Source organism: Meriones unguiculatus, chromosome X (assembly GCF_030254825.1).
Source record: "Meriones unguiculatus strain TT.TT164.6M chromosome X, Bangor_MerUng_6.1, whole genome shotgun sequence".
In the NCBI taxonomy this organism is placed as follows: Eukaryota; Metazoa; Chordata; class Mammalia; order Rodentia; family Muridae; genus Meriones; species Meriones unguiculatus.
The window spans coordinates 113,971,703-113,998,573 of NC_083369.1; the positions used below are offsets into that span (position 1 = coordinate 113,971,703).

The 26,871-nt window shown below is 46.3% G+C and overlaps 1 protein-coding gene and 2 pseudogenes across 1 annotated transcript; all 3 read left to right on the forward strand.

Annotated features, from left to right (window-relative positions):
* Positions 1-3,160: 3,160 nt before the first annotated feature.
* On the forward strand, positions 3,161-4,718 carry LOC132649895 (heat shock transcription factor, X-linked member 3-like). Its single transcript, XM_060374683.1, has 2 exons — positions 3,161-3,655; positions 4,140-4,718. The coding sequence occupies exons 1-2, from the start codon at positions 3,161-3,163 to the stop codon at positions 4,716-4,718; spliced, it is 1,074 nt and encodes a 357-aa protein (XP_060230666.1).
* Positions 4,719-15,700: 10,982 nt separating this feature from the next.
* On the forward strand, positions 15,701-16,254 carry LOC110540173 (melanoma-associated antigen 10-like; annotated as a pseudogene).
* Positions 16,255-20,219: 3,965 nt separating this feature from the next.
* LOC110540174 (TATA box-binding protein-associated factor RNA polymerase I subunit A-like) lies at positions 20,220-20,914 on the forward strand (annotated as a pseudogene).
* Positions 20,915-26,871: the final 5,957 nt, after the last annotated feature.

Here is a 26,871-nt window from a genome sequence, read left to right on the forward strand (position 1 = left end):
ATATACAGCTGCCCCTCAGCCAGCCTGGTAGACTGATTTCTAGAAACTGCTTGGCTTAAAGTCTTTTCCAAACACAGTTTAGGAGAACCCTCAAAGAGCCACAATGTCACAAACTCTGTTCTGATCACTGATTGTTCAGAAGGTCATTTCAGTTTGGTGTCTTCAGAGAAGAGCTGTATCAACCCTGATCAGGTTCTAGTCCTGTTTTGAAATCGTCACAGTGTGCCCCCTCTACCCAACTATGTGGTGTCAAGAAAGCTTAACAGACAGCTAGTATTTGACCAAATGGTAATAAGACCAATCCTCCAAGATGCTGTAGCAGGCTACATGGGAGAGGGCAGTAATGAGGCATCACTAACCTTCTCAGGCCAGAAGTCAACAGTAAATTCTTGCTCAGAATCTAAAATGCCATCCTTGACCAAGAATCATATGAACATTCCCTGGAGACTGAGGTATTTGTAGAAGCTGAAGAGGATGGCTGAAGATGTAGAGCTACCATCTACGCATGTAGTAGTGCCTCCACTTAACTATGCAGTAGTGGTGCCACAGGATTCCAGCTACAACACAGTTCAAAGAGGATACTGAGACAAACATATGAGCATGTGCTGATGTCAACAGAAAATCACTTAACACCCAAAGAACTGCAGTATCTACACTGAAGATGCTTATTAACATTACCTGTCAAAAAACTGCCATAAATCATGAGTGAGCTATCCCAGAAGCAGAAAGACACACTCGGTATATACTCACTCATATAGACATATATATATAGAATAAACCTACTAAAATCTGTACACCTAAAGAAACTAATCAAGAGGGAAGACTCTGGATAAAATGCCCAATCCCCATCCCGAAAGGCAAAGAGGCTAGACATCAGAAGAAGAAAAAAACAGGAAACAAGTTAGGAACCTACCACAGAGGGCCTCTGAAATACTCTGCCCTGGAGATTATCAAAGCAGATGTTGAGACTTATGGCCAACTGTTGGGCAGAGTGCAGGTAACAAGTTGGAAATAGTAAGATCTGGAGAGGACAGAAGCCCCACAAGAAGAGCAACAGAACCAAAAAATCTGAGCACAGGGGTCTTCCCTGAGACTGATACTCCAACCAAGGAATATGCATGGAGATAACCCAGAACCCCTGCACAGATGTAGCCCATGACAGTTCATTCTCCTACTGCGTTCCATAGTAATGGGAACAGGGACTGTGTCTGACATGAACTGATTGGCCTGCTCTTTGATCACCTTCCCCTGAAGGGGGAGCAGCCTTACTAGGCCACAGAGGAAGACAATGCAGCCACTCCTGAGGAGACCTTACAGACTAGGAACAGAAGGAAGGAAAAGAAGACCTCCCCTACCAGTGGACTTAGGGAGGGGCATGCTTGGAGAAGAGGGAGGAAGGGAAGGGTTGGGAGGGGAGGAGGCAGGGAACTACAAGGGAGATACAAAGTAAATAAAGTGTAACTGATAAAAAAAATTAAAAAAAAAACTGCTTCACTAAGCAATAAAATAAAATAAAATAAAATAAAATAAAACAACAACAACAACAACAACAAAAATACCTCCCTTTAAAGAAACTACAACTTGGAGCAGGAACTCCAGTGGTAACTACTCACTGTTCTTCCAGAGGACACAGATTTGTTTCCTAGCAGCCACCTGGCAGCTCACAACAATATGTAACTTCAGTTAAAGGGAATTTGACACTCTCTTCTTTGCCTCTGTGGGTACTGAGGTACTTCATGTTGACACATGGCCTGGAAACATTAGTAATACCTCATTACTGCCCTCTCCCAGGTAGTGTGCTACAACATCTTGGGTGATTCAGCTTATTATCATGCATGTGGTGAATACACATATATGCAGGCAAAACATTCATATACATAAAGATAATTAAATCTTCTGTAGAAAAAATAAACTAAAAGTACAGTGTCTTGTGAAGTAATAGAATATACAAAGAATGTAATGGAAATTTTAGAATTAAAGATCTGATCATTGAAGTGAAAAAAAATCAGCAAGGTCATCAGTAACAGAAATGGGTGAGCAGAGTAAAGGACCAGAGAAAATATACTGTAAAAAAAAGTACTAGTTTACATTCGCATATTATGTACATATATATAGCAATATATGCATATTAATGATGACAATCAAAGAGAAAGAAGTCAAAAATTTGAATGGAGATAATGGAGTCTGTATAGGAGACATTTGACGTTTGATAAAGTAAAGGCAATGGATAAATGATTCAATTTCACAAAAATAAAAAGTACTGTTATGGGCCATGAGAATAGTTTTTAAAGAGAAGAAAATGAAGTGACTGGCAATTTTGTTTTGATCCAAAGAACAAAAAGATTTGATGGCAAGCTAAAGTGTGCATAGAAATTCATAGCCCCACTAAGGGTGTAGCCATTTAATCATGAAACAATGCTTAAAATAATCCTACCATCAAATATCCAGAGGAGTGTATCCATCTCCTCCTACTGCCACAGTACTGCTCAGCAGACAAGCTAATTATAGGGAAATGAATTCTTTATTAGTATCTATATGAAGAGAAACAATCAACCAGAGGGCAGTTGGAAGGAACCAGTACAAGACCGAGATAGGGGTAGAGGTAGAGGACAAGAGGAGGTAAACTCAAGGGTAGATCACTACGCCTAAGAGGTACTACCATCAAACAATCTACATATCTAGAGAACTCATGCTAATTCCCACGGTTGTACTGACTAAGAGATGGTCCTTGAGCTCAGGGTAGGGAAAGAGTAGCAATAGCCATCTTTCCCTCTTGAAGGGAGAGAGAGGCAAAGGTGCCTGTGCTTCTAAACTCATACAGGACCCATGACAAGATATGTATCATCAGATGGGAGACTTTTCTGAGAAACTGCAGCCCATCTTTGCATACGAAAAAGAAGAGTTAGGGCCTCCCCACCTACCTATTCACTAATGACATATGCTTGGCCTGGTCTCTCCCTCCAGACCAGCTGTGGGCCATCTTGCTGACATCATATGACAAACAAAGAGAATGATGACTTCAACAGATCTGTGCTGAGAATTTAGAACTTTATAGTCACTATTTATTGGGCATTCCTACCGGGACCAAAGGCACTTTGGCTTTTTAGGACAGAGACATTTGGTCTGCTGTCCAAAACACTCCTGATGCTAGTGTAGCATCATGGCTAGTCAGAATGATGAAGAGGAGAGTGAAGCCAACAAGAACCCAGTTTTTGATCAAGAACCTGAAAGGAATGTCCTCCCTAATGCTTTACCTGATTCAGCGGAGGAGTCAAAAGAGGATCTGGCAAGGCAAGAAGACCAAGATGTAATACAAAGTCCAGCCTTCAAAGACAACCCTCCAGCCGAAGATGAAAGCCAACCTACAGGCGATGAAGAAGGTGACACCGACCTCCTCAGTCTGCCCTTCCCCAGGAAGCTGTGGATCATAGTGCAGAACGAAGCATTCGAGTCTGTGAGTTGGAATGAGGAAGGAGATGCAATCCTGATTAAAATCGATCTTTTCCAGAGAGAAGTCCTTCACCGCAAGGGAACAAAAAAGATTTTTGAAACAGACAGTTTGAACACTTTTATTCACCAGCTCAACTTGTATGGATTCAGAAATATATACCCTGAGGCCTCAACAGTTTCCTCTGGAGAGAATGGGAGAATAATGGTAAAGTACAAAGTATTTTCGTGTCCCACGTTCAATAACAGAAGCAAATGTCTATTTCCCCACCCTATGACACGTAAGATGTCAGTTCCTTACTTCCAAGGATAACTATCTGGCAGGAGATGTTATTAACTGAAGGGTCAAATGTAGATTTTGAATGTAATGAGTTTGTTCTTAAATTATATAGGGTCCACTTAAAAGGCTGCAGACAAGAAGAATGACTAAGAGAGGCCATTTAATGCATGCATGCATGCATACATGCACGTGTGTGTGTGTGTGTGTGTGTGTGTGTGTGTGTGTGTTTTATAGCCTGAACGTACAAAGTGTTTATCATTAGTGTGGTCATGCCACAGGACACAAGGATCCTTGTCAATTCAAGTTGTTTTCTTCATCACAATTTAAGACACTGTGATTGGTGGCAGGGAAGATTGTGGGGAATCAATGCGTGTTTCATCTCAGAATAGCTAAAATATTAATTTTGTTTCAGATGTACTGTAATGTCAACTTTCAGAGAGATAAGCCTGCACTCCTTGAGTATCTCTGGGGAAAAGAAGACCTGGGAAATCTTCCCCACCAAGTGATCTGTGTACCCGTTCCACTTAGCCTTTCTCAAGAGCCAACTTCAAAGAAAAAGAAGGTGTTACCAACCAGATATTCTCCACGATTCTATCATAAGGCTGAGGAAGAAGACGGTGAAGAAGAGTCAAAGAAGAAAATTGTGTATAGTACTGTATGGGCTATGAAATCTGTCCCTGGGAGTTCCCTAGAAAAGCAGTCTCCTGGGGAGTCAAGTAACCCAACTGCGGAAGACACCTCAGGAAATATTGTCTGTGTGCCTCCAGCTGATCCTGGAACTGAAGGCACAGAAGAAGTACCCCATGCTCACTCATCGGAGCACCCCATTTTGGGATCTATGATGTCTCTGTATAACAACTCCTGTTCTGTCCTATTGTCTGCCCTCTCCAAAAGGCCAGCAAATGAATCCCCTGATGAAGAAGAGCAGGAAGGCTCCTCAGATTACAAGTGTGTAACCTGTGAATCCATACGCAATAGGCGTCGCTTATGAACTCACAGGCCACAGAAGATCAGTAGAAAAATATCTTTTACTAATGGTAAATCTCTTCTTGGTATCAAAAAAGATAAATTATCTGAACCAAATCTAGAGTCTGTGTCCTATCTGACCCTCTGTATCCCCCTGTGTCCTTGGCTTCCACAAACTTGTAATCCCTTTACCCTTTCACAAGAAGCAGCAGTATTTTTACACCCTCAGCAAAGTATTCAGGCTGGTAGGGTGGCAATCAAGCCTGGGAAGAACTATTCCCATGATACTTGCCTGCTGGCTACAAATTAGTGGTGTCACCTCACACTACTCAGGTTTCTTGGAGCAGGAGTTTCCATTCCCCTGGGCCCCCACCCAAGGCAGATGTTGTCAGGAAGTTTCTGAGCATCAGAAGAGGGTAACTACCAAGCATCCCTTAGCCCTGTATGAGCACACCTCAAACTACCTGCCTGTCTGCTAAGGGATAGACACTACTATACCCTGGCTCCTGAGATGCAGGCAGGTCTTCTCAGCACTTGCCCTTGGAAAAGGGCCTGACACATAAGAAAGACAGACACTAGAAACTTTGCGAAAGAACCTGAAAAGTGTTGCTACAAAATGCCCACTGCCTAACACTTCTTAATCAACCTCAAGGAATCAGAGTTCTGTTTAGTATTTTCAAGATAAGAAATAGCTAGGAGAGACAAATCCTTCCTTGCCCGGGGGAGCCTCTCCACAGAGCTCATGAACTGCAGAAGGACTCCAGGGACATTTTTCGGCATCTCCCTAGCTTCTCCTCTTCATATCAGATTTGCCAGGGCATTGGCGTCGACTCAGTGCCTGGCCCTGGACTTGCCACCTGGTCTCCTGGGTGATGTTCATACACTACATGGGTTTGACCAAGAAGGACATGGGGAAGCCCATTCCAGTAGGGGTGGTGGTGGGATGCAGACACTAAGCACTATTTATCTGTGCAATCCAGACAATAGCGGAACCAAAGTGATCTTTAGCACAGAAGTCATATCCTGCAGTGTTCCATTTCCCTACATAACCAGGTACTTTGGGGTTGTGTCAGCATGGACAGAGAGGCACAGGAGGAGGGAAGTCCCAGTTGCCATCCCCTTCATGACATCATAGCATCCTGTGTGGGTGTGGGAACAGCACAAATTGGGCAGGCCATGCTCTGCAAGCCAATGGTGTCTCAGTGTTGCCTTGCCTTTAGAGTCTGCACTGTGACAGGGAGTTGACAGGGCCTTTATTTAGCCACCTTCTCAGCATCATTGCATCTCCCTTCCCAGAGCCTACAGTGATCCCACCTTTCTTCTGAAGGAAGGAGAAGTCCACTTGGAATATATCCTTCTCCTTAGTCCTAGGTATGGGCTTCTAGTGTTTTGGGGTCTGAAAAGGGGTTCTGGTGGTTCAGCTGCACATTGGTGAGTACAGATTGCCTTTCCAGTTATACACAACTTCATTGGCTGCTAAGAGCACAGCAGAGAGGGCCTGATGATGACAAGTTATGGATGCAAAAACAGAGACCCACAGTGATTTCTATTCCCTTCCATCCACTCCATATAGCAAGGCTGCTGCTTGTGTGAGAACAGGGCCACTAAGATTCGCCTGATGGGACCCAAGTTCAGGATTGTCACCAAAATGACAGGAAACATGAATTCTTCTCACAGAGCACCAAGGACCTGACAGAGTGAGCTCTGAGAATCCTGCACCTAGCAAACAGGGAGCCTAAAAAGGAAGACCAACAAGGTTCAGTTTCCCCAAGCCTTTACATGCAACTGTATCTCGGGAAATACTTATGAATTTTCTCCTGTTGAATCCTTCATGCCTGCCCTAATGACAAGGCCACTTATTCAAACTGATTATCTGCCAAGATGCATGCTGTTTCCTGTATCCCATGACACAGAGGGAAGGACCCTCTCATTGCCCTGGTTAGCAGACCCAAGCCCTGAGTGAAGTACTCATTTCTCTTCCCCATGAGAATTGCCCCCCTAACTCTTCTGTAGAGCTAAGAGCAGCCAAAATGCAGTTAGCCTTATCATAACAATTAGGTGGTCATGGCTGTACATTTCTGGGCAGTGTCTCTGAGTCAGGATTCATGGGAACCTGTCTTCTAGGAACTGGAGTCACAACAAAATGGCTAGTATATAGCAGAATTTTATCAGAAGCATTGTATCTGGCATGAATCTGGAGGGATGGCACCAAAGCTTTGAAGTAGCCTTTTGACAGTTATCTTTCTGAGATGTTATGGGGTTATTCTCTTGAAGGAGTCTCAGAGCCTTTGCATAACTTAGACTTGAGACAGGTTTTGCAAACCAGGAAGTCTCATATGGCTGAGAATTGCTCAGGTGATGGGTCTTTCAAGATAGCTCCTAGATCAGAGAAGAACTTTAGGTGTATGGAAATTGACTTGCGAAAGGTGCCTTTCTGTGTAGCAATAAATAGGGCTGGGCCTGGTGGTGCAAGCCCTTAATCCCAGCACTCTTGGAGGCAGAGGCAGGAGGCAGATGTCCATGAGTTCTAGCACTTCCTGATCTACAAAGCAAGCCCAGGACAGCCAAGACTACACAGAGAAACCCTGCCTCAGAAAAAAAAAAAAAAAAAAAAAAAAAAAGGATACATAGAGCAGTGAGACAGAGAAAATAAACATTTGCTTTAGGCTGTAAAATTTGGAAACCTCAAAGTCAGCTAGCTATTCAATCAGATCTCAGCCCCCATCTTGAATAATCCTTCCTCTATATTTTTTTTAACTCTCTGACTTTAACAGATATTTGTCATACTTAAGTAGCCAGGAGGCCAGCGTGAGCTTTGTTGTGCTAACAGGAATCATCTCCGTTTTGCCAGAGAGAAGGGAAGAGTCTCCTTTTGTTAGAGGGAAACTATTTTCCTTTGGACCTAACATTCCAGACTTTTGTTGATCCAAAGGAGTGGCAAGTTCTCTTCTCTAACTGCTTCTTGGCTGAAATTAGGGTTGGTATTGGAGGTGATGACAAAAAGAGTCAGCAGGCAGGATAATCATGCAGGGCAATCAGAGGACTCAGACTATCTCTATGCTGCTGCCAATCCACACAGTTGTGATACCTTGATAAGAACAAAGGGCCCCTTCCTCCTTTATGTTTTCTTATACCTGACCAGTTCTGTTGGCAACATCTTGTGGGGGCCTTTCTATAGATGCCTCTATTCTATCCAGTGAGCCAGCCCCCTCCCTCTTGCTGCCCAAACATACAGTCAGGTGAACCCAACCCCAGTTCTTTCATTAAGCTTGTCATTAATCAAAACCCCTTTGACCTGCATGTTGAGAAGAAGCAGATCATCAGTATCAGTGAAGTCTCAAGGCACACATGGGATGTAATCAGGACCTCAGTGATTTCATAGCCTAAGGGCAAGGAGGGGAGTGTCCATGTGGAGCAGCACCACGGCTTTCCACCAGTGTGCTGGCTTTCCTCCACACTTAGAAGGAATGATGAGAGGGTAGTCAGAAGATGGGCTGGCCCAGCACTGATTATGAGATCCACGGGGAGGGAAAACACAGCCAGAGGTATGGTCTTTGAAGGCAAAGTGCACAGACTCTGTCCCAAAGTTTCCTGTTCTCTTCTCCTCAAGTGGATTCCAAAGCTATAAGTCTAAGGGTCACTGGACAGACTCAGTTTTGTGGTCACCAGGCAGCACAGTTGTTCAGCTCCCAGTGTCTTGCCACGCATCCAAGTTTGAGTTGAAAGACCCCCACACCAGGTCAGGGGATGAGCAGCACCATGAAGGACAGTTTGTCGACCCTGCTTCAGGTATCCCGTGTAAAACTGTTGATGGGCATTTACAAACATTCACTCAGGTGCCTTTGCCTAATCTCTGACACATCTTTTCAGTGGTCTTCTGCAGGCATGCATCTATGTGATTATTGCAGCTCACTGCTCCAGCCACTAGGAGATGCTATTAGACCAACGTGACCCTGAGAACCTCAAAGGAGGCCAGAGACAAAGGTCTGTGAGAGCTGGTCTAGAAAGAAAAAAGTCAGAAAGGTGTCAGAGGAAGGGCTAAGACTGATGGGAGGATGAGTCTGTGAGAAAACCTGGAAGAGTAGAGTGCCTTGGCAGCAAGGCTGACACCTGCTGGTCTTTGGGTGGTACTGCGATGGTTTAGGTAAAAGTGGTAGCCAGGGCTTGGATGCTAAGGTTGGGAGGGTGGGTGGAGTTGGACCTGGTAAGAGTTAGGAAAGGAAAGTTCATGCACTGCAGAATCCCTTGGGAACAGATGGGGATTTTGAGAGTGCTTTGTGCTGAGGCAGGAAGGTAGGCAGAATCAGGCTGGGGTGCTAGTGCTGACATGGCTTTGTGAGGCCAACCTGGTTACTAAGGATGCACATGTTGTCAGTGGTGAGGGGGAGTTGAGGGCGTGGCTATGTGTTCTTTAGTGTGAACACAAGGGGGTGCCAGGTTGGGAGGCTATGTGATCATTTACAAAGTTGGGCTGGGCTTTAGATGTTGTCCTAATATGAAGCAGGGTCCTTAAACCTTTAAATACTCTATGGTGACTTTCCCTGTTCACAGGCCACTGCTCTGTAGGTGCACACAGCCTGGGGTTGTGAGAGTTGACTTAAGAGTGGTGAGCTGAGCTCTGCTTGGGGTCTGGGAGTTCACTGAGTGCTGAATTGTGTGAGCAGGACTTTTGATACCTATTTACTGTAGCCCAGAATCACTGAAGGAGAAGGGCAGCCTGTTTATGCTGTAGTAGTTGTTCTGGTAGGCTAAGCTGTAAAGGCTGAGTTATGTGGACAGGGAACGCAGAGCACCAAAGCAAGACTGTGATGCGAATGGTAACTTATTGATGAGAAGGCAGAATGTTGAATCCTGATTTCATTTGGCAGAGAATATCTGAAGAAGTGTGTTTGTGTGTTTGTGCGGGGGAGGGGGTGTAGTTCACCACAAAAGTAGTGGGTGGTGGCTGTGGTTGCAGAGGTCAGTGTAGAACAGTGGTTCTCAAACTTTATAATGCTGTGACCCTTTAATATAGTTTTTCATGTTATTGTGACCCCCAAGCCTAGAATTATTCCGTTGCTACTTCACAACTGTATATTTGCTTACTGTTATGAATCATAATATAAATGTGATGTACAGATATGCAGATATGCAGCCCTGGTGAGTTTTTGACCCTCTGGTTGAGAACCGTTGTTGTAGAGGGAAGAACTGTACATTCTTAGGGAGGAGCTGTGGGTGCTGAGGTATGGGTTGTACATGGGAGTGGGAGCACTCTCTACTGAAATAGGGGTAGTAGGCATGGCCTTGTGCTGAGGTTTTGGGGTGGGGCTGTGAGTGCTTAGGTAGTAGAGGTGGACTGGGCTTCTATAATAAGGTGGGAGGGAGGATGCAACTGGGCTTGGTGACGTAGGCACAGTGGGTGGAGCATGCATGCTGATGTAGGAACAGTGGGCGGAGCTCTGTCTCCTGACCTGCCAGCTGATGAACATGTTGAGGGCTGTGCATTGAGTGTTGAGGTGTGAGGTGTTGGCTAAGGTACTCAATGAGGCCAAGAACCACTGAAATAGAAGGGAGTGAGAACCTCCTCCCCCAAAAAAGTCATCAGTCCCAAGAACTAGGTCATAGGTGATCAATTCCAGGTCAAAGACCGTAAAATTCCCTACCCAAGGAATAGCCTGGAAGTAACTACAAGAATGGCAGGCTATCTTATCTAAGGGTGGAGGATCTGTGCCGGGCAGCCCACTTACCTTGTAGTAGAATATTCATGGCACAGAAAATACCTATCATTCCTGAGATGTATACATAGCTCTCTCAATTTTAGTTATGTTAGTTAGCCAAACACTTTGTAAGAAGCTTGCTTTTGCTGTCAGTGTGGTGTATGCTGCCCCAAATGAAGTCTTCTTGTGGGAATGAGTCCCTCTCCTGTATTCCTGCAGAGTGGAAATCAGCCAAGGGGGTCTATTTCAGAGTTCCCCAGAGAGGAGGTAACATGTGACTTTCTTGGTCAATGTGTACGTCAGGGCCTCAGAGTCCAAGCACACAGGCCTAAAGGGTCAAGTTGGCTTGGATCTTGCTGAGTGTCCTATAGCAAATTTGATGGTGGCTGAGACAAAAAAAACCTCCTCAAGCTTCTGCATCCACATCTACATCCATGCCCCTATCTGCAGCCAAGGACTTGAGGGACTCAGAGCCCTTTTGTGATACACCCGCAAGGGCGTTGGCAACAACATGCTTCAGGTACCCAGGAATTTTGGGGTCTCAGCGCCATTTTCTGACTTGTCTGGAAGGGTGAAGACCACACTGTGTTTCTTGCGTTCAGGACATCGGGGCCACACTTATTTTGTGAGTTTCCTGGAACAAGGACATCTCACACCATGGTACATATCCGTGTGTTTGCATGGCTCAGAACATTTCCTTGTGGTGCCTGTAAGGGCTCCATCAAAGCCCTGCTTCAGACATCCTTAGAAGTGTGCCTGTGGGTGTGGCGGGCGGTGGGGTGGGGGAGTCAGAGACTTTCCTGATTTGCCCAGAAGGGACAAAGACAAGCTGTGCTTCTTGCATCCATGACTTAGACTGGGCACACAGTGGTGGTGGCAGGGGAGTGGGAAGGGGGATGGCTCAGAGCCGTTTTCATGGAATAGAGATCATTCATCAGGAACCGTCAGTGTTTCTACATCCTGGCATTGTATGTGTCTGTGGTTTGGATGGCATGGAATCTCAGAGCCATTTTCTGAGGTGTCTGGAAGAGTGACTGCCACAGTGCGCTACTTGTACCCAGGACCTTGGGAGGTTGGAGGCCATTTTGTGAGGTTCCAGGAAGCGAGACAGTGTCAGTCCCTGTTTCCTACATCCAGACACTTGAGGGGCTACGGGTGTTTAGGGGGCTCAAAGACATTTTGTGAGAATCCTGGAAGGGAGACATCCACACACGGGATTCTACATCTCGTTCAGTGCATGAGAGGCTCGATCATTTTCTGTGGTCAGTGGAAGGCTATTGGTAACTCTGTGTTTCAGGTATTCGGGAATTAGGGAAGGGGGTCCAGAGGCATTTTCTATCGTGCCTGGAAGGGTGAAGGCCACACTGTGCTTTTCGCATGCAGGACTCTGGAGACTAGAGGCCGTTTTGTGAGGTTCCTGGAACCAAGAAAGTCACTCAAAGGGCTCTACATCTGGGCACATGAGGGGCTGAAGGTGATTTTCAGTGGTGACTGGAAGGGAGTCGGTAACGTCGTGCTTCAGGTATTCAGGACTTTAGGGGGAAGTGAGGCTCAGAGCCATTTTCTGTCATGTCTGGAAGGGTGAAGGCTGCACTGTGCTTTTCCCATGCGGGACTTGGGGTGCTCCAGGCTATTTTGTGAGATTGCTGGAGACACTCAGGCCCTGCTTTCTACATCTGGGCACTTGAGGGGCTCCAAATAATTTTCTGTGGTGTCTGGAAGGGTACCAGTAAAGCTGTGCTTCAGGTATTAGGGAATTAGGGAGCAGGGGCTCAGAGCCATATTCTCATGTGACTCCAAGTGGGGCGGTCAAGAACACAATGCTTCAGGTTTCTGGAATTAGGGTATGGATCCATTTTCTGAATTACCTGGAAGATACTGAGCTTGTTTCATTCAGGTCTTAAGGGCTGAGGCCATTTTGTGAGGTTCCTGGGAGGGATACCTTTAAGAAAGGGAGGCATTCTACATCCAGGCACTGGAGGGACGTACATGCATCAGGGAATTGGGGACATGGAGTCATTTTCTGATCTCCCTGGAATGGTGAAGGCCATACTATGCTTACCAGGCCCCGTGTGGTTCTAGGCCATTTGTGGAGTTCATGGAAGGGAGACAATCATGCAGGGCACTCCACATCTGGGCCCTTGTGGAGGGGCTGCAAGGACATTTTCTGAGGTGCCTGAGAGGAGGTCACACCATGCTACTCACATCTGGGACTTAGAGGGCTGGGGGCGATTCTGTGACCTGACTAGAGAGTGACTAGAGAGTGATAAGCCAGGCCATGCTTTCTGAGTGGAGGTGAGCGATTTCGAGGCTTGAAAGGGCCCCTTTTGGAATAGAAAGTTTTTGAATAATCCACTTTGGTTAGCATGTCACCCAGGGATCATACCTGCTAGTTGGAATGAGCACTTTGCTGGGAACTAATTTCAGGGTTACCTGGAAGAGACTCACCTCAACTCCAAGGTGAGAGTGAGACCTGAGAGTGGATAGAGGAAGGCACATTCCTGAAGGAGGGTCCCTCAGTGTTTCAGCTGTACCCCTGGGGTGAGCACAGCACCGAACAGGGTTCTGCTTGCCTTTTGCCTAGCCAGTCACTACAGAGACAAAGAAAAAGGGGTGATTTTTAGTGGTCGGGTTATCCCTGACAGTGGCTTCACTTTCATGGAGTATGTGGAACTCTAGTGGACAGCAGAAGTCCCACTCCATCTAGACAGTACCTGAATGGCATTTCCATTAGTATGTGGAATTGGGAGAATATATCTATGTCACACTCCCGCCTAGTAGTCTGGCATGGAGCCAATTTGGGATTTCAGAAAGAGGAAGAGATCCAAGGTAGATCCTAGATGGATAGATAGAAATTCAAACTACATTGTATTCTTCTGAGAGTGAAAGAAACAAACCACTGATGACTTGACTGATGAGTCCCTTCTCTGGTGTCCATGCCTATCTCCTAAGGCTTGAGAGTGTTAGAGCCTAATCTTTAGATTTGTGCTGCTTAGAATGGCCTAAGAGCTCACTTGCTAAGATGAGTCTTTCCACACCCTTTTACAAACAAAAGAAGTTCCTGGAGGGCAAGGCCAGGCTCTCAGAGGGAAGGGTACAGTTCAAGCTGGACTGAAGGGACACTTTCCACATAGTGGGTTCTCAATTAATGTGGCCTGGCACCGAGCATGGCCCAATTAAAAGAACATGGCATCCCTGCCATTCAGAGCACAAGTGGGCTTCTACACACTCTTCAGTCCTGAGATGCCTGGAGAGGCTACACTGGCTCACAGTGCCATTGCTTCAGACTGTAGAATGAGAAAGAGGAAGGGGAGTTAACCTTGGGATAAGGCCACAGATATATAGGGGTAAAGAACCAGGGCCAGGAAGGAGGCACAATAAGGCCTCTGATACAAGACATGCAAAAGCTACCTGTGCTTCAATGCAGAATGTGAGTGGGGGTGCACTGTAGACTCAAGATGCTACCTCTGGTTTGTGGTTGAGGTAGTAATACGGGGTTCAGCGGAGCCTTAGGGCTGAAAGATGGAACTGAGGGTCGGGAAGGGCTTTGTGGAGAAGGAAGAGGGAAAACCTTCAGAATCTGCAAGAAAATGCAGAGCCCTTTCCCTTTCGCCAGTCTTGAGAAGCTCCTGCCCAGGCATTTCCACCGGGGATAGATCTTGACTTCTGTCTCCTCTCTCAGGAAGGTGAGTCTTTGGAGTGTGGGCTACCACCAGAGCCCAGAGGGTGCCAGGGTTTTTTGACAGAGGAGGTATCCATTTTTGATCAGAAATCCAGGTACTCTGTCATGGTCAGGAATGAATCTGTGAGAAGGGCACCAGTCCCCCAAACAGAGTAGTGCATAAAGCATGTATGATCCTGTTCAGATACCTGTGTTGCCCTGTGTGTGGGGAGAGAGGGGCTCTACCCTGTTTTCCTGCCATGGAAAACAGGAATCCCAAGAAGGGGAGTTAAGATGCACTTCAGGTGGACTTTGGGAACTCCTATCAGAGCAGAGATGAGCCCAAGACAGGTGGCCATCACTGCAGATCCCCCAGAGGGGCTGCCAGGCTGTGCCACAGGCTCAGTTATCCTGAGAGGTTACAGGGTCCCAGGGTGTGGAACGTCACCAGACTGGGAGTTCTTGTTTGAACACAGTTCTTCGTTAAGTAGGCACCTGGGAAGGTTCAGGAAAGGATTCCAGGGGATGAGTGAAGGAGATTACACTCAAGAGTACACACTGTGGCCCCTCAAGAGACCTCCCCAGGCATGGTCACACAAACAGCCTTGGGCAGGGCTGTCACTCGGAGACCCTGCCCTGTTTCCTGGCAACAGTCTGAAGGAGCTGAAGGGACTGCTAAGAGCACCCTGACCTAGGTCATGTGAGGGAGGGTCAGCTCTGTGAAGGCACATGGTGAGAGTTAAAGATATTCCCTTCAACCACACACACAGCATACTTACTACCTACTTCCCTTGTTGCAGGCTGTGGGAAAACGCAGTCACATGGCATGGAATCCTTCCCCTCTCCTGTTCTTTCTCTCCACAGAAATAGCCTCTTGCCTTAAAGAAACTGGACACTGGGATCCCAGGGAACCTCCTAGACCTAGCTACTCCTAAAGATGAGAATCTGTGTGGTGTACTCTTTTAGCAAAAATGAACCACACTGAATTGGGCTACCTCATTCAGGGATCCCTCAAGAGGTGTCAGAAGGTGGGAGGTGTCTCCCCTGACTTCTGGTCCAACTTAGAGACAAACAAACCTGTTCTGAGACTTTACCTCAGGCAAGAGGTGGCACGCACAGGGAGAACCTCATCTCTTCTCCCTTGAGGCCCTCAGAGGCCCATGCAGAACCAGATTCCTTTGGGTGTAAGGCACTCCCAAACAATATCCTGTAACCGGCATTTGCTAGCTGACCAAGCCTCAGCTGTCAAGAGTCTACTCACATGTTCCCTTTCCCCCTCAGGCCTATAAGTCTTCATCCCTGTGACTGTCCTGCCTGTGTTGCCAAGGAAATCAGCATGGATCCTACTGAGAACAGCCAGAGCTTCCCCCCCACCCGAGGGGCATCATTCAGGCCCAAAGGGAGGCAAGGGGACTGGAGGGCACCCAGGTCCCCATAGCTGAGGCTGGGGAGGTAGAGGCTGCTGCCACCACATCAAGGGATGTGTCTGTTGGAGAAATGCTGGCTTCCCAGAGTTTTCAGAGAGCCTTAAACGGTTCTCATAACTGTTTAAGGACAGTAACCATCTCAGTGATCCCCTCATTGAAAACCTTAAATATAAAAATAGTTAGGCTGGTGTGGTTCCTGCTTTGCAAGTATCAAATGAGCCAAATGATTACTGAGGCAGAAATACTGGGTAGGAACAATAGACATTATGTCCCGTTCTACCACCTGATCTTTACTAAGGCTGCTGATTGCATGAGGCTATTGTTAGGCATTGACATTTTGGTAGTAAACCCCAGTGTCCACTCCTACTGTCTTGTCACTGCACTGGGGATCACCTATGATGGGATGCAACATGGTGGTCCAGGCCCAAGACAGGCCCGGTAATAATTGTCCTCCTCACTGTGTCAGTGAGGAGGGGTTGTCGAGGATATTGAATAACATGGAGATTTATGCCAGCAGTGACCATTTCATGTACACGGAGCTCAGGAGACTCATCAGTGAGCATTATGTGCAGGAAGGGTACCTGGAATAAAGGCAGGTGCCAGACAGTGATCCTCCTAGCCATGAACTGTGGTGGGGTCCAAGGGCGGGCCTATGCTGAAACTACCACGATGCAAATATTGAGTTTTTTTTTTTTTCCCAGCATCTTTAAGAAGGATCCCAGAGACTATCCCTTCAGAGATGCAGAGGCTTTGAGAGATGAGATAGAGGGGACCTAGGACAGAGTCACCCAGCAGATGGTACTATTGCAGTGACTAGCACACATTCTAGTGCACTGGCAGTTCCCATCCAACATCAGGTCAGGCAGAGTCAGTGATCTAAGTACCATACCCTCATGTGAGAGCTGGTGGGAGGAGAACGTGAACCATTCCATTCTTCCTGTCTGAGCAACTTGGAGTTTTCTTGTTCTTACAAAATTTTGCTGCTTTTACTGCCAGGTTCATTAGCTCTAGCTATTTTAAGTTTATGAATGACATTAGTAATGTACCTACTGTTGTTGATACATTTTAGGAGAATTATATTATTTTGTAAACATATGACAATGACTTGTATCTAATGTGTAATACTTCTCAAGATACCATCCCGTGTCAGTGGCAGCATAAATCAAGACAGTTATGGGTCTCAGAAATATTTAGCCAGGACCAGGCTCTTGGGCAGTGTGAATGACTTAGGGCTGAGAGAAGGGAAAACTGCTCTGAGCCACCATCACTGCTGGTGCTGGACTTGGCCTGGAGGACTCAGGCTGAGGTGTCACTCAGTGAATCGACACTTGGATAACACATAGAGTCAGGAAGGTTGCATCCCCATCATGTCAAAACAGGAAACGAAAAACGTACAGAGAGGAATCCTGTCCTGGCTCCAGAGAGTCAAAGATGAACAAAGCACATGTAGGGCACGGTTTACCTCTACCTTCCTTAAGGGATTCCTCACACATAGGTTGGAATCATGGGAATGTGGGGGAGCCCTGAGAACTAACTCCTAGGCAGGGTCTCTTCTGCCTCCCTCATGTGGAGAGACTGAGTGGACCACTAACATTGCTTCAAGAACTTGTAGTGTGTATTAGTGTTTTGTCTGCATGTCAAGCATACTACAGGTGACCCCGGTGTCCCCAGAGGACAGAAGAGGGTGCCAGATTCCATGGAGGCAGAGTTGCAAATGGTTGTGAGTCTCCATGTGAGTGCTGGAAACTGAACCTTTCTCCTCTGCAAGAGCATCAAGTGTTCAGACAAAGCGCTAGCCCTAGACAGATTTCATTAAAAAAATAATAATCATCATCATCATTTGTGTACATGTATACATGAGTGTTAGTTGGAATGCATGCATGCCTCAGTGCTGGTGAGGATTCAAGTTGGTTCTTCCTTCCTCCTGATAATGAATGGACTTTGTTTCTCCTGCTGCAGTGTGTAGTCCAGGCCCACTCCCTTGTCTCTCCTCCCATCATGCCAAAGGAGCTCTAGGATTCCAGGTGCATGAACTGCTGCATCCTCCCATTTATGCAGGTTACAGGGAAGTAAAGTTGATCCTCAGGCATGAGCAGCTACCTAACTTTTATCCTGGGATCCATAACCCAACCATAAGATGATTTTAGCTCAGTTCTCTCTAGTGCAGTTTTAACCCAGATTTTAAATGTGTCCAAAAAGTGGGAGGAGTCAGTGAAGTTTGTTCATGAAATTTCATTTTGGCTCCTTGGCTGTCCTGTGCCCTACTTTTCGCTCCAGTTCTCCCCAGTCAAGGAACTGCACCAGGGATTTTTACGGGCAGCACATATATTCCAGCCATCCTGATGGGTGGCCCACTTCCCAGGTGAAGAACCTGGGGTGTCCTAGCATTAGGCATGTCCCTGATTCCTGCCTAACAAATGACAGGCCTGGAAGGAGACCAGTAGTCTGTAAGCATATGTAACCCAGGCAATTCTCACTTACCAGACCAAGTCTGTCCCTCTGACAAAGACAAGGCTCTTTGTAATATCTTGTCAGACCAAACTCCAGAAGGACATTCAGAGAGGTCAATGTTACCTACTGAAAACAGCCCTAGAAGAGAGGTGAGTGTATGAGTCAAGCATGATTTCCAGATTGTCCCCAAGTGCATCCCAGAGAGCTGAGTGTCCCAGTGTGGAAGCTTCTGTCCAGGCCCAGAACATTTCCTGTGCCCCTTAAACAGGCCATGCCCCATGTGCCTGCTGTTCCTTCCCTGCACCTTTTACCCTTTTCCTGATGAACTTCATGCTTCCTCTATGGGCCAGAATGGAGACCCTGCCCTCCCCTGGGACTGTCTTTCACACTGACCAATGCACCTGTTGAGGTGTTTCATAACACTGGTCGGGTGTGGCACAGCTGAGCACCACAGGCAAAGGTTCACCACTAGGTCTAAAGGAAATCAAGGATTCTCAGCCTCCCCAGGAACAACACTGAAGTTGTGAGGAATCTGAGGCTTGGAGGATGACTCAGTACTAATTTCAAGAATGAACCCCTGCCTACCTTTCCACATGTAACTTCACATCAGTGAATCTTGGGTTGTTTTTGGAGCTGCAAACCATTGTGTGAAGTCTGTGAAAGGGAGAAGGCTACTCTGAGATTTCTGAATTGAGGTAGGCACTTTGGGAGGACCCCAAAGTTCTCTTTGAGGACCGGGACTCCCAAAGCGATGCAGCTACATCCCCTGTGGTCAGCTTAGCTCCAAGAGGGCTCCAAGGATGAAACCCTTTCCCCTCCATTCTTGGAAACCCTGCAGAGACATTAATGTCTGACATTCCCAAGAAATGGGGGGGAGGAGCATGCATGGCTAAGCAGAGGTCCTGGGGGTACACTGTGGAAGCTCTAGTCCGGATATAGCAGCTTCAGATACTCTGGGTCTGATGGTCTGGTGAGCTACACCCAAACAGTACCCATTTGTGACAATCAGAACTTTGGGGAGAGAAGGCATTTGAAAGGTTCTCAGAAAGAATGGGGCCACAGGACTTAGTCAAGACAGAAGCTGTGACTGGATCTCAGAAGCTACAAACCATCTATACAGGCATGGACAATCAAATACATTGTATGCTGTTGAGGGTCTGGCAATAAATCCCACACTGACTTGGGAAAAAGGGTGGCTCCCCAAGCTTCTGCATCCCCCTCTGCATTCTGGAACTTGTGCCTACTTGGGGTAGGGTAGGGGTAAGGGAAGGGGTGGTACTCAGAGGCATTTTGTGAGATTCCTGGATGGTAAACAGCCTTGATGCAGTTTCCTAGTCAAAGTGACTGCTTAGGGTGGGTTGAAAGGCCCCCTTCAGAACAGATGAACCGCAAATAATGCTGCTTCATCCCATGGTCAGCATGCCAGAAAGGGAGGCCTATGCCCATTGTCTCTTCCTTGGGGACTTAGCACAGGAGCCGGTTTTGGAGTTTCCCTGAAGGAGGATTACATCAACTCTATGGTGAAAGTCAGACCTGAGATTGGATGGAAGAAGACACACTCCAGAGAGAGGGCCCCACCACATTTAAGCTATACTCTTTGGGTGACTGAGCACTGCTCCAAATGGGGGCCCAGTTGCCAGAACCAACCCTTTGCCCAGTAGGGCTCTGTGGACAAATGCACAGTAACTATTTTTAGAGGTCCATTTATTCCTGACAGTGGCTTTGCATTCAGCATGTACGCAGGACCAGAGAGAGGACTGCAGAAGACCCACTCTGTCTTAGAAGGTACCCAAATAGTATTTCTCCTGGTGTGCACTTGGAAGAATAAGCCTATCTTACACCCTCTCCAAGCATTCAGTGCATGAGGCCATTTTGAGGAGTTCAGAAAGAGGAGATGACCAACTGTCTGTCAGTGAAGCTGTGAACTCTTGAGTCCTTCCCTGAAGCCACACCCTAGATAGACAGAGAGACAGACTGAGATAATCAAGCTGCCTTGTATATGTTTGAAAGTGGTGAGCCAATGCCAACCTCTCTGGAAGCGCTTTCTAACTGCTTCAGGAGACAGATTTCTGTAGCAGTTCACAGGGTGTAAACGGGCTAACTCTAGAGTGTGACTTTAGCTACTTGCCAGGTCTCTGTGACCTGTACCTCCAGTGTACCCGGAAGAGTTTGGAATAGATATGAGCGATTTCAGTGAAGACTTGTTAGAGCTTCCTGTGGCAGACCATAACAGAGAAACTTCTGCATTGTCTGATAAAGGGATGAATCTCCCGTGGCTTCATTAGCTGTAGATGTTAGAATTCTGTGGTAATCAAGATGGAGCCCGAGAGATACTCATCAATTATGCATATGATGAAAATTTCCCATCAAACCCCAATGCCCATGTCTGCTTAAATGAATTTCTCAAGAGACAGAAGGCACCAAGAGTGAAGCTGATAAGTGTTCTTACGAGTCTACAATAAGATTGTGCCATCCCATACACTAATGTTAGAATTCCATACATTGCTTAGAAAATCAGAGACAGAAGAACACTGGAAACTGGGTTTGGCTATGCTATTCGAAGTCCCGGATTTTTCTGGATGCACTGAGAACATAACTGCCTGGGAATACTTGGCAAAGTATCTGAAGCAGACATTAATGGAGATTTCTGTGTCTAAAATATCAGCTAGAAGTAATCCATGAGAACTATATCCAATTTTCCTTAAAGGGGGTTGGAGGACATCCTGTGTGGGTTGAAAAAGAGTGGCAATCTAGGAGAAACTGGTGGCCAGCCTTTCACTTCAGCTTCTTTTGGGCAAAGAGTGATTGGAAGGCAGATGCTGATTTGGCTTGTGAGAAAGCATTTGTAGTTGGAATCCTTTTAGGGAAAGGTTGTAGATATTTTTGGTATATTTTGAAACATGATCATGAAACCTTGAAGAAGAAAATTAAGAGGATGAAGTCTGTGAAAAAATATACTATTGTAAATCCAGATGTTTACAACTAGACCTTAAGCTATTTAGTGGCTCAGTAGTTATTGAATGTGATTTTTTTTTTGTTATTACAAGAAGGTTGTTTAAATTGTTTTAATGTGTGTGTGTGTGTGTGTGTGTGTGTGTGTTTGTGTGTGTGTGTATACACACATGGGTACATGTGCATGTGAAGGCTAGAAGGCAGCTGTGTCACCCTCAGCAGCCTTCCTTTGAGACAGGTAACTCAGAGGCCTGGAGCTCAGCTATTATGCTGGCTGACAGGTGTTCTCCAGGGATTCTTCTTAGCTCTGGGATTATAATTGTGGACTCCTATGCCCAGATTTTTGGTTTTTTAATCTATTTGTTATTTAATCTATGTAGAAATATGGAACCAGGGCCAGAAGGAGGGGCAAGGAGAACTCTGAAACAGGGCATGTAAAAGCAGCCCCTGACATCAGCCAGCACTGGCTGTGGGGAAGACTGTGGACCAGATATGTGACCTCTGACTTCCTGCTCAGGGTCCCCTTGAGGTGGGGATCAGAGCTGCGCTAGGCCTGAAGGATGGGTGCCATTGAGGGAGGTTAGCAGAGGCCTTGTGCGGAGTCAATAGGAAATCCTTCAGAATCCCCAAGACAAGAGTGGACCCCTGCTCCTCTTGGCAGTCTTGAGAAACACCCCAGGGGTGTTCAGATGGGCCCCATCTTCACCCCTGTCTCTGCCCCAGAGGAAGCTGAACCTGCACAATGAAGAAACGGGGAGCCATGTGAAGTTACCAGAGGAGGTGTCCAGGATCTGCCACCCATCCTGGTGAGCATTGAGCACCCATGGTAAGAATTGAGCCTGTGACGGGACTTAAAGAAGCCCTCAGTCCAGGGACCACATAGGTACTGTATGCTCCTGTTCTGATACCAGTAGTGCTCTGATTGGGTGGCTGCACTGGATGGCCTCTCTTCTTCTCCTTCGTCTCCTCAAATTGAGGTGAGGCATCTCTGGGTGGTGATGGCTTGCACCTAAGATTTGCATCATATCAGCAGACGGATCCAAATTTGCAGGGCTAAAGGGATTCAAGGTTTGGATCTTACCCAAGGACTGGCTTTCTGAAGGGAAAAATAAAGGGGTGGCACAGTCAGGCTGTGTCCTGGAGTCCACTTCACAGGCAGTCAGTGCCCTTCTTACCTGAAGTACCGCAGGATGAAAGGTGAGAGTCTTTGGGCAGATGAGGTCTGGTAGAAAGCGAAGATGTCAAGAAGGACAGGTAAGATGAATGCACGACAAGTGTACTAGGGAAAACCTATCTAAGAAGAGATATATCTAGGTCAGGTGGGTATCACTGAAGATCCTACATGGTAGTCAATGGGATATAGCACCAGCTCAATTCTCTTCAGAGGGTTCAGGATCTCAGGGAGGTGAGAAACTTGACCTGAGCTGAAGACTTCAAGGAGGCACTTGAGTTCCTAATATGGACACTTCAAGGCGAGAACTCCAGGGATTATTTAAGGAAACTCCAGTTCAGCACACAGGTAGGGATCTCACATAAGGCTTCCCAGAACCACTGTCACCCAACCAGCCCTAGGCAGGGATGCCAGTATGAGTCTCCTGCCTTGTTTTCAGACTTTAGTTGAGCCTTAAGACCATCCTGACCCAGGTCATCTGAGGAAAGATCAGAGGTATCAAGAATCAAGCTGGGAACTAAGGCAGTTTCATTGGCCAAACTCAGGATTCCAGTCCCCTCCCTGCCCTCCTGCTGGCTGTGGAATACCTGGGCCCTTCCTCTCCTCTTCCTCCTGTCTGTCAGTAAGAGGAATTTGTCTTAAGGACATTGAGCACAGCTATCGCCAGCAATGTCCTAGACCTTGCCATGTTTCAGGTTGAGGATCAGGCTGGTCTCAAATCATTGGACTAATGGGCTACAGAAATCAGGCTGCCTTTTGCAAGTGTTCACAATCAGGTCCTGTTCCATCTCAGAGACAGAATCTACTTTGGAGACTTTGCCACAGGGAAAAGCAAAGTTGTACCGGGAGAGCCATGTCTCTTCCCTTTCAGGTTCAAGGAGGGGCATGCATAACTAGAATTCTCTCACCCTAGAGTGACACCCAAGCAAACTCCTGTCATTTTTGAGAGCAGCTCAAACTACAGTTTTCAGTCTACTCACCTTTTCCCTTTCTCCCTCAGACCAGTGAGTCTGCATCCCTGTGACCTGCATGGTATCCTACCTGTGTTTCCAAGGAAACTTAGCTTAGCGTGGATGCTACTGAGAATAGCCAGAGCTTCAACCTGCCAGACAGCCCTAAGGCCCAAAGGAAAGAAAGGGGCCTAGAAGGTGCCTTGGTCTCCATAGCTGAGGCAAGAGAGTGGTAGGTATCTCCTGGAGGAACACATAGTTCTCCCCAGATTGCACAGGGAGCCTCCACTCATTGCACTGCCATGGGCTCCATTGTACTTGCATCATCTGGGGAGGCCACTGGTAATCAAGAATGGGAGCTGGCTGACACTGAGTTACCTCTGCAGGATACCCTAACTCAAAAGATGGGTGCTCTGGTGACGTTTTTGCTGTTGAAAGACATTTGATCATACTGTGAACCCCAAGATTGTGTTGTTTACTGGAAAAAAAAAGTTTCTAGTTGTGGTATGGCTCAACGCTAGCACACAGCTTTGATCCAAAAGCTTTCTGCTTGAGTTGTGTAAACTGGATTAAATAAAGTTTGACCTGGTTCAAGAGGTGCAGCAAGAAACCAGTTGACAGAGAGTGAAAAGAGGGGAAGGAGCAGAAAGGAAGAAGGAGGATGCCAAATGGGTTAGTCTGGAGACAGGGCATGAACATAGGAAAACCATAGAGAGAATGGAAAAGTCAGGAAGACAAATAGAGGGACACACAGGTAGTAGAAGGAAGGGACATTGACTTTGAGTGGATTTTTTGAAGCTCTGTGGAGAAAGAAAGCTCCTTTGGAATGTCTCCTGAAGAGGAAGGTCAGCTGGGTGCTCTCTCTGCCTCTCTGAGCTAGGAAGTACAATAATGCAAGGATCTAGGATCCTGTGGAGTACTGATGTAGATGGCTTAAAATTGGAGCAGAAAATGAAAAGGTAAATGGCTTAAAATTTCCTCATTACCAATTATGAGTATTATCATTTTGATATTTCATATTTTATCCTTAATAGCCATAGTGGGGAGACTCCAATATGATGGTATACAATGAACACAATGTCTAAAAAGCAAAAGATCAGAAACTGTGGCCCAATTATGCAGCCAGACTGTGGACCTCAAAACACAAATGTCTGTGTTTCCCGGATCAAAGGAGGCATTCCTGGGAGCCAAGGAAGTACATTTCCACAACCCACACCCCACCAACTCCCCATGAATGACTCCTGAGCCCAAGAGACACACAGTCACACCTTGTCCCCCCCACCTCCCAAACCCGAACATAAATTTCTTGTACCAGGGATGCACAACTCCAAACTCTCCTGTACCAGACTCCTCTTGAATCCTGCTTCCCAGAGGAAAGTGCAGCCTCTGGACACCAGAAACACAGTCCCTATCCCCTAGTCTGTGGTTCTACCCATTTCCCTGCGGGAAACAGCTAGATATTAGGCACATACAAAGTCTGGTTCCAAGATGGCAGAGCCCAACAAGCAAGAAATCTGAGTAGCTACCTGGGAGAGCAATAACTCTGAGCAAGTGGTTGTGCTGCTGACTCTTAGATGCCAGTCTCCCTTCATGGCAGCCAGATACATGTGGATCCAGCCTCAGTCCCCGGCCCCCTGCCCCCCCCCCCCCGGCTAACCTTGCCACCCTAAGGATGACTCTAGATTCCAGAGATGCAAAGAGCCAGTCTGCGGTTCACAGCTCTACCAGCTGTCGTGAGTGAATCTTCTGGACCTCAGGTCCATACAATCTAAGCACCCACATCCCAATCTCTGTTCCTATAGATCCAACTGGGATCTTTAGGAAGAGAAATGCTGTAGGCCTCTTGCAGAGCTCTAGCTCCCAGCGGACAACTCAGGCAGGGTTTCTCCCGAATGCCTGAATATCCCAGTTGGTTCCACAAGCAACCAGTGAATGCCAGTTACAACCAGATGGTTGGAAGACAGCAGAAGAACAAAATCTACAAAAACCAGGACAATATGGCTCCACCAGAATCACCAGTAAACACTGGATATCTTAATGCAGCTGAAATACAGAAAAATGACCATGAATTTATGCTTAGGAAGATGTTAGAGGCCTTTAAGGAGGAAAGGAATAAACCCCTCAAAGAAATACAGGAAAAATACAATCGAACAATTTGAGGCCTTTAAAGAGGAAACAACTAGAGTCCAAGATGGCGGTGAACAGTGCACACCATATCTGAGGGGAACAGGATCTGAAACTGTGAAATTGGTGAGTGGAGGGACAGCTGAAGCCAGAACATCAAAAGTGAGTCTTCCTGGTCAAGAGGGGACAACCCATGAGCTGGGACTCTTTGGATCCAGGTCACCCTTGGATGTCTCTTGGGACTGAGAGTGATGAATATTCAACCCCCCTGCACTTCCTCTTGCCCCAAGCATGGTCCTCCCTGCTTGGTGGAGGCAGCTGGCAGTGGCCACTGCCCCAATCACAGGCCTCCCTGCTTGGCAGAGACAGCAGTGGTTGCCTAAAGCAGGAGCCCCCATACTTGGTGACTGAGATGGCAGAAGCAAAAGCCATACCGGCCTCCCAGGTCTGTGGCTGTGGTAGGGTGCAGGCTAGCCCAAGAGGAGCCTACATGCTCAGGTGACTATGACCACAGAGGTGGCTACACCAAGTATGGGTCTCCCTGCCAGTCAGCCAAACAGTGGATATACTGAGCTGACAGATCTCCTACACTCTCATTTGCCCCTGCAGGCCCAAATCTGAGAATAAAGAAGAAACAACTAAAACCATCCAAGACATAGAGGGAAAAAAAGATCAAACAGGTGAAGGAAACGAATAAACCAGGTCAAGACCTGGAAATGTAAATAGAATCAATAAAGAAAAAATTGAGGGAATCCTGGAAATGGAAAACTTAGGAAAGAGAAGAGGAACTACAGAGGTAAGCATTCTCCCACTCACCAAGAGACAGATCATTGAGACAGAAACTAAATAGAGAAATAACAAGAATTAACAGATGTCATGAATCAAATGGAACTAATAGATAACTACAGAACTTTTCACCCAAACACAAAAGAATATACCTTTTTCTCAGCACCTCAGGGAGCTTCCTCCAAAATCGACCATATACTCAGTTAACAAGCAAGTCTCAGGAGAAACAAGAAAACTGAAATAATGCCCTGGACTTTTCCACATAGCCGTGGATTAAAGATGGACTTCAACAAAAACAGAAACAGCAGAAAGCCAGAAATTCATGGAAACTGAACAACTACCTACTTAGTGACCACTGGGTTATGGCTAAAGGAATGAACAGATTAAAGACTTCCTAAAATTCAATGAAAATGAAGCCACAACATACCCAGACTTATGGATCACAATAAAAGCAGTGCTAAGATGAAAGTTCATAGCACTAACTCCCTTCATAATGAAATTGGAAAGATGTGTAATATCAACTTAACAGCTCATCTGAAAGCTCTAGAATAGAAAGAAGGAAGCAAACACACACAAGAAGACCAGATGGCAGGAGATAATCAAAGTCCTGGCTGAAATCAATAAATTAGAAACAAAGAGAACAATACAAACAATCAAAGAGTTTCATTCAGAAAATAAAAAAGCTAAACAAACCCTTCGCCAAACTAACTAAAAGGCAGAGAGACAATATCCAAATTAAAAAAGAAAATCAGAAGTGAAAAGGGGGACATAACAGCAGACACTGATGAAATCCAAAGAATCATTAGGTCTTACTTCAAAAGACTTTATTCCATGCAATTGGATAATCTAAATAAAATGGACACTTTTATTGATAGATTCCACTTACCAAAGTTAAATAAAAATTAAGTAAACAAGGTAAATAGTCCTATAACTAGAAAGAGAAAGAGAAATAGAAGCTGT

Excerpts from the sequence above, each read along its gene's own strand:
- LOC132649895 (XM_060374683.1), top strand. The coding sequence starts at position 3,161 with ATGGCTAGTCAGAATGATGAAGAGGAGAGTGAAGCCAACAAGAACCCA. Across the intron at positions 3,656-4,139 it reads GAGAGAATGGGAGAATAATG|ATGTACTGTAATGTCAACTT; the intron begins GTAAAGTACAAA and ends ATTTTGTTTCAG.